The following is an 8113-nucleotide window of genomic DNA, read 5'->3' as shown; positions in this document are numbered from 1 at the left end:
CTTTCATAACTGTAATAGGTGAATACTTTTTCAGTGAATTTATCCAATCTTCCTACTTTTTGGAAATACATGTTAGACAGAAAAAAAATTCCCATATGGTGATATAATGGCATTTTTTTTAAACCTCTTTAAACTCAAATACCATGTACAGGTGAACCACATATATCCGCATGCAGACACGTGTCATGTACACAAACATGCTCTCTCTACCTGATTTTGTTGGTAAGAAAGATTTAATTAAAACCAAAATACTAAACTAGGACCCTACATATAACCTAAAAATTGAGTCCTGACACACATCATATCATTTGTTTCAAACTGACGATAATCTTACATCAAGCCTGAAATCTAATGTCACCTATTTCCAAGTGCAGTATTTTATATCATAGTTCATGATATGAAATATATAACATGTTATACATGTTGCATCCTTTACTATGCCCCTGTCTTGAAGTAAAAAAACAAACAAAAAAAAAACATTCCCTCATCAGCTCTTATTTCCTTGACTCATGCTTAACTATTATAATTGATCATTCTTGAATCACAAACATAAATTATTGTCTATGATTGGCCATTTAGGGAAATATAAGCTTGTTTCACTGTTGTACTCTTTGCAGATCTTTCTGGATATGTGCAGATTGATGCTTAAATGTGTTAGTGTAAGCATATATGTTGGAATATCAATAAAAGCTCATCACACATTTTGATGTTGTCTCCATCCTCTCGATTTATTTGTAAAACTTTGGCATTCTAGCCAATATCCTCAACAATTGGCCAGGTATAGACAGTATATACACTCTGAGCAATGGTTGCACAACACAATGTACTATTTACAGCAATGTACTTGCACAGTCTCAATGCATCTGCAAACACAATATGTACAGTTTTAACCTCTTACCTTTTCATTGTGCAGTACAAAATATACAATCTAACCTCACACTAGTGGTTTTGCAAGACAATATGTACAATCTGTGTTAGTAAACAATATTTACAGTTTCATCTCTTCCTCGTAGCTGCACACAAAATGTACACAATCCCCCCTCTGTTGGTTGTATGGTGCAACACAATCTGTACAGTCGCAATAAATCTGCAAACATGAACATATTCACAGCATTGTTTCTGATTATTGGCTGCACATCACATTATGTATGATCTCACCTTTTACCAGTAGCTACATGTGTAACACAGCATGTGCATGTGGTTGTACATAATAATCTACAATCTCGCCTCTTATTTATGATTGTAACGTTTATTACGTACAATCAGAGCAGCAGCAGTACACAATATAAGCCGTTCCCTGACACAGTGGTTTCCAAACATTTTGGTTTTCAGACACTGACAACAAACAGAGGCCTACTGGCAACTACTCAACACACTCAAGCACACACACACACACACTGAAGTGTCACACTGATTTCTGACTTTATATTACACAGTATTATAGCAACTGCAGAGTTTTGCTATTGTGGTATTTACCAGGGAGCCATATCATTTGCCTTAGTTCACTGACAACTATGCACCCAGAGGACATCTGAATATGACATGAAAAAACACAACAAACAACATACAACATAAATGCCTTCATACGTCCTTCATCATAAAATAACTACACTCATCTGATCTGGGAAGTGCATTAGTGGTACATTTACAATAAAATTCATTCAAGTCTAAAAGACTGTACTTATGGAAGACACCAACACATGAAGTATTGAGAATATTTTGAGCTATTCTAAAATATATTAAATGGCAACATATTATTTATTGTCAATTTAAGTGTTTATGTCCTTTGGTATATTATTTACATTTTTACCATGCATATCTCTGTAGAATTCAGATCCTTCCTCACAGGAAAAATTAAAACAAAAACAAAATTTGAAAACATAATTCAAATATATGTTTGTTTGTTTTTTTTCCTTTTTGAGTTTTCAAAACAGAGGAAAATTAGTCCCTGTGTATGCCTGTGGAAGACAGAATTAATGGTTGACTGTACTTATGAACTCATGTGACATGCGTGCTAAATGTCAAACCAAAAGTAAACAGCAAATCAAAAGTAACAATTTGGCATATTGTTTTAAACGGTGTGGCACTGAATACTGCATAACTTGAAATCTGGTTTTGGCCACCGGAGTCATTAGTCTCACTTTCAGCTGCATAAATAGTCACGATTGACCAAGCAGAGGAAAATATTCATGTGTTTAGATCTGGATCAGTCCAGCTCTCATGTAATCATACGGGTTTAACTGTACGCTGACGCTGTACGCTGTGCCTGACAAATACCGCAGTAAACGTCCATGTGTTCAGACTGAATTTCATAGGCCAACCTGGACAGGCCTGGTGCAGCAGTCTTTCTCTCAGCATGACCCAAATCTGAGAGAATTTTTATCTCGTACTGGGAACCATAATAAAGTGGACACTAAAGGGAGGAAAAAGTCCAGAACAAATTTTTCAACCCGTTACAAGCAAAGACAGCAATTAAACTAAGCTTGGAGGACAAATGTGCGAGATGTAATGGATGCATGTGAATTTTTAAATGCAAGTCTCTGTGTTCAGGGTTATGAGTTGGTCAAACATTTAATTTCTTCAAGTTTCTGCATTAAGTTTGGCATTTAGTAGGGCTAGGGCTGATTTAGGGTTATGTCATATGTACAGAATGTGCAATTTAGGGCTACTTTGATTCAGACAAGTGGTTAACAGCTGAATTAGGGCTGGTCTGTTGCTTTTTGATGCCAGTATTGGGCTTGGGAGTCAGTGCTGGTATATTTTCACAGGGTTTATGCTAAGGTATCAGGAAGGGTTGGGGCCAGTTCACTCTCAGTTCAAACTAGGATGAGGGATTTCCCCAAAAATCATCCATCAAACTACAAATCTTTTTGGCATGAAAAATGTTTTCATAAAGCCTCTAACTTCATTATATAAAAAAATAGTTTTAATTCACATTTTGTACTGAACAAACTGAAAGTAAATCCTTGTGTCAGAGCTCGTGCTTTACAGATAGGAGTAGATTTGGGCCTTGTGCCTTAGTTAAGGGTTAGGGTATTGGAGCCAGTTCATGTCTTTAAGCTAAAGGTTACATTTCTTTAATTTGTTCATTGGGTTAGGATTTATAAGATTGTACAGAATAGCACTTTATAATAAAATATTATCATTATTTTTAATATTTGGGACTATATTTGATTTCTTCTGGGTTAATATCCGGATATTGAGGCTACTCCTTTTCTTTAAGGTTTGGGTTTGCCTTGGGACTACCCACTTTCCTCATGCCTCGTCGCTGAGCCAGGCTGGAGGACAGGACAGGCTCCAGGACTGGAGCAGGAGCACAGCGCCTCAGAGCAGAGTAGGTAGCAGACAGAGCCCCCTGGTGGAGAAAAGCGGAAGATATTACAAACCAAATGAGTGACAGATAAATAAAAAATACTCCGTGGAATATTATGTTACATTTATACAAACAAACTTTTGGCAAGACATGATTTATATTTAGATTCATAATCTAAATGGTATGGTCTGGAGGTAGATACAATAATATATCATGAAAAAAAATAGCATTTTCAAAAATTACATGGATAACTACATTTTTTTGTAGTTATCCATGTAATTTGTGTGTGTCATATGTGTACACACACACACACACCAGTCTGACCTTGACTGTGAGAGCGTCGTGTCTGGTGAGCGGTATGTCAGAGAGGTGGTCTCTCTCTACGATCCAGGGGTGACGAAGAACCTGGAGGGGAATCACAGTGATAGCTTACTATTGTTCTATTCTATATCTCTACTATTCTATTCTTTTATTGTAAAGGTATGTCTCTAACTACTGGTCCTAACAAGGATACACAAACAATACAGCAAAGCTTCATCAGAGTGAAACAGTTATATTTACTACTCATCAAAGAGGACATGAGACGTGAGAAAAAGTGCAAGTCAGATTTCTACCTTTACTCTTTAAAGTCTTTACTCTTTAATGATCTCTGCGTAACCATGGTGTTTGCTTGTTTGTGTGGCCTCTGGGTTTGTTTGCTGAAGAGTACGATGGGGAGTCTGGCCAGGTGACACATGTACATACTGTGTGTACCAGTTTGTGCCGTGCCTGCCCCTTCTGGCTAATTCATCACTACCCATAGCTCACTGTTGTACTGGGTCAAATGACCTCATGTGGGATGGGCACAGATGGCCAGGCCACCCATGTGGGATGAAACATAGATGGTACACACATAAAGTTACTTTATTGTTATGTGAGCTATGTTATGTAAGAATATTGTACACCATAGATTATACACCACACATTCTTCCTACACTCATTAATTCCCATTCAAATCAAATAATTTTCTATTGAGGGGGAGCCATATTTAAACATTTGTTTTGCATTTTTTGGTCTTTAGGATGATGTAGTGGTCATGTCTGTTGTGACAGTTCCCCCGTCAGCAGACTGTCAACACTGATGCTAACAGCTAAGAAAAAAACAAACAAAAAAAAAAAAACAGTCGCAGTACTTTACAGTTAGATGTGGGCCACTTGGATCTCTAGCCTAGTCTAATGTGTTTTGTCTTAGTAATGACTAATACTACCTGGGGAGCAGTCAGGCGCTGGTGAGGGTCCACATGGAGCATCTTGATCACAATGTCCTGTTTAACACACACACACACACACACACACACACACAGTAGAAGTTTATGAAAGTGCCATAGAGATTTCAGTCGTTTCTTATGTTGACTGTATTCAAAAGTGATTCAAAAGTTGTAACACTACTACTACTACAACTACAACTACTACTACTACGACTACTACTACTATTACTACTACAACAACTACTCCTAAGAAGAAGAAGGAGAAGAAGAAGAAGAAACTGTAACATTATAACAGTACTTTAATTGTTAGGTGTTGATCACTGTATGAAGTCCTGACTCTAATCCTATCCATAAATGACAAATAGCTGTGTCTATGAAAACACCACAGCTATAGGTGAGTAGCATCTGAAGCCAGGTCTGGGATTACAGGCAGCTCTATCTACAGAATCTACAACATTAAATTTTAACCTTGGCAGCGTCTGACACCACGTCCCAGTTCCCCCCGGTGATAACGAATTTCCCACAGCCGATTTGAGCCAGTATTTCCTCTGGAGTGTCGTCAGGACTGCTGGCAAATGGGCTGAAACTGACCGATAAAATTAACATTTAACATTGGTTAAGATGAATTATAGTGACACAGGGAATGATTCAGACTACAGAGAACCCTACAAAACCTTTGTTAAGTGGTGTGAGGGACATTTTATATATTAAAACCCCAGGATATTATAAAACTCTTGCTGGGATAGAAGTAAACACTGGTCATAGATCTTATTGCAAAGAAGATAAATGACTTTGTATTTAATTTTGGGAAGGAGGAGAGATACCATCGCTTATCTTCATTCTTACTCAACCTGGAATGCTGTCTAAGAGGAGTGCAGTGGCCTGGGGAGTATTAGTGGTGGGATTTAGGGCTACCAACACAATAAACACACATTCACACATCACGAAGCTGTCAGATAATACAGCAGGCTTCCTCTGCTGGCCACTGAGCAGCCACAGTGTAGCTGTACCATTATGAACCTTACCCAGCTATCATGGTGTAGAGCAGGATGCCAACACTCCAGATGTCACAGGCTGCGTCATAGCCCTGCTTCTTCAGGACCTGCACACACACACACACACACACACACACACACACACACACACACACACACACACAGCTATTGATCATTTTTGTACATTACATCTGAGATTCTATGAAAATATCCATTTAACAGAGCCTGAACGATACTGGATTCCAATTCCAGCAGCGATATCAGTGTCAATATTTTCTGGAAATGGTTTATTTTGCAGTTTAAGAATTTGAACGGGACGTTTTCATATACTTTTTGCTGCTATGGAAGTCACTGTTCAACTCCACTCTAACAGAAATGGCAACAGTTTGGCTGTAAACCCTCAGTTCTCTGTGAGACATGGGATTAAAACTTTACTTTACATTCAAGACAACTCAAGGTGAGTAAATGCTACAAGATTTTGGGTGAAATATTCCATTAATGAAAAGTTTTTAACCCTATAAAGCCTGAACTATGAAAGAATTGGTAGAAAATTCCATTTTTTTTTAAATTGAACCCTTTATTTAGTCCTATAACAAAATATATTAAAAAAATAAAAATAAAATATGTTATTACACGACCTTTCTGGTGTATGATATATGATATGTACTTGAAGTGCCAATGGTATGGTCCAGGGTGAACATGGGAAGTGTTCAAAGGTATACAACAGTATTTTGGTCAAGTATTGATTAAACTGAAAACGAAAAATGGAATTGAAAATGTGTATCATATATGATACAAATGGCTTTATAGGGTTAAAAGATCTACTTTTTACTGCAATATATAGTTTTTTTTTCTTTTCCAGATTAATTAAATAGTTTAATTAAATTAATTCATTTAATAAATTAAATTACTTAATAAATACTGGCCAGCCAGTATATCAGTCGGGCTGTACTGTTTAACGAGGTAGTGTTTGTAGTTTTTTTTTTAAATTATGAATATGATTATTAATATACCTCAGGAGCTATGAAAGTAGCTGTGTAACACGGGGTCATCAGTAATCCATTCTCAGCTCTGAGCTGTTTGGCAGAACCAAAATCACATATCCTGATGGATTCTGGGAGTCCAGTGTCATCTGAATAGCGAATGTTACTCGGCTTCAAGTCCCGATGCACGACCTGAAAGGGACACACACATACATACACACACATGATTTGCACATTATAGTATGATCGTTTTCACAGGATTGCGTGACTTTTTAGGTGGCTGTCAGGTTTCTCCTGGTCTTGGAGACCAGGAGAGAAAAAAAATCCAGATACAGATGCATTTGTGTGACTCACCCCCTGTGAGTGTAAATATTCCACAGTCTTGGCCAGTGTGCAGATGATATCTGCAGCGTCTCTCTCTGTGAAGTTTGGCATCGTCAAGACTCTGTCCAGCAGCTCCTCTCCTCTCAGTAAATCCTGAACCAGGTACGCACACTGGCCATCGTCGTACACCTAAAGCAGAAGCACATACACAGGAATGCATACACAGAAACACAAATAGAAGCCATTTTAAAGGCTGTTAGCCCAATCGATGTGTTTGGATCTTGGATCTTGCTTTGTTCTGCTTCCAGCTAATGTGGCGGATTCAGAGCCACAGTTCCATTTCTCATTTCAATTGAGGCAAAAATAACCACTGCGCTCAACAAGGCACATCTTCTTTGACTGAGCAGGATGTGTGAAACCAATGCTGGCATGCATGATGCAAGTAAACAGTAAGTCCACAGACCAAGAGAAAAACGGCTGGAAAAACAAAATCTTTCTTAAAAATTTCCAGACCAGAACACTTGTGTTATCTTTGGTTTTCTTCCTCTCTCATGTGTTCAGTAAAAAGAAGAGCAATTATTTCATTTTTTAGTTGTTTTTCTCTGGTGCTTGGTGTGCGGACCTAACTTGTATTATGGTTTTCGAGAGGTGATTAGTATCATTATTATTATGTTATGATACCACATTGTTGAGTGTTCACAATTGTTCTTAAAGTGTCCATCAAATGCGGTGACTGTATTTATTTTCAGATGGTTGCATATAGTTTTGTCCACGTAATTCTTTGCTGCTTATTCTCTCTTTAATATTTTCCTACTCTTTCTCTCAATTTCCTTACATTAACCTGATTACAGTGCCAGAAAATATAAATTGGGATGTGCAGACCTGCCAGTTAGTGTATCCTGGTGTCAAAATAGCGCTGAAACTGGACATGAGGCCAGCTTTGCCATTTTTCCAGACCGTTTCTTTCTTTGGCTTGAGCTCTCAAATGTGAGACAAAACATTTTACATGTTTAAAGGGATTTCATGGGGATTGTTATGCTTTGTGTGAGGGATGTGTGTGTTACACTTACATCCTTCAGGCTAATAATGTTTGGATGCTGTCCGTATCTCAGCAGAATCTCAATCTCCTCTGATGGGTCTTTCTTTGCTCTGTCAATAATCTGACACAAACACAAAAACAAAAAATACACCAGAAATGTTTTAGACACATGGACAATTGCAACCTACAAATCAATGCATAGCAACAATCAGA

At 37.7% G+C, this 8113-nt stretch overlaps 1 protein-coding gene across 2 annotated transcripts in view; it reads right to left on the bottom strand.

Moving 5' to 3' along the window:
• Positions 1-701: 701 nt before the first annotated feature.
• The window catches only part of rps6ka2 (ribosomal protein S6 kinase, polypeptide 2), a 35563-nt gene continuing 28151 nt past the window's right edge, over positions 702-8113 (bottom strand). For both annotated transcript variants that reach the window (XM_030044959.1, XM_030044953.1), the window contains 8 exons: positions 7932-8021; positions 6892-7050; positions 6568-6729; positions 5585-5661; positions 5028-5145; positions 4560-4616; positions 3638-3718; positions 702-3355 (listed from right to left, as the gene is read on the bottom strand). In XM_030044959.1, the coding sequence (XP_029900819.1) occupies positions 3206-3355; positions 3638-3718; positions 4560-4616; positions 5028-5145; positions 5585-5661; positions 6568-6729; positions 6892-7050; positions 7932-8021 (894 nt within the window). In that variant the 3' untranslated portion in view covers positions 702-3205. The remainder of the gene's footprint in view (positions 3356-3637; positions 3719-4559; positions 4617-5027; positions 5146-5584; positions 5662-6567; positions 6730-6891; positions 7051-7931; positions 8022-8113) is intronic.

Source organism: Myripristis murdjan, chromosome 3, assembly GCF_902150065.1.
Source record: "Myripristis murdjan chromosome 3, fMyrMur1.1, whole genome shotgun sequence".
Lineage (NCBI taxonomy): Eukaryota > Metazoa > Chordata > Actinopteri > Holocentriformes > Holocentridae > Myripristis > Myripristis murdjan.
Note: the sequence above shows the minus strand (reverse complement) of the source record. Positions and strands in the feature narration are given on the sequence as shown.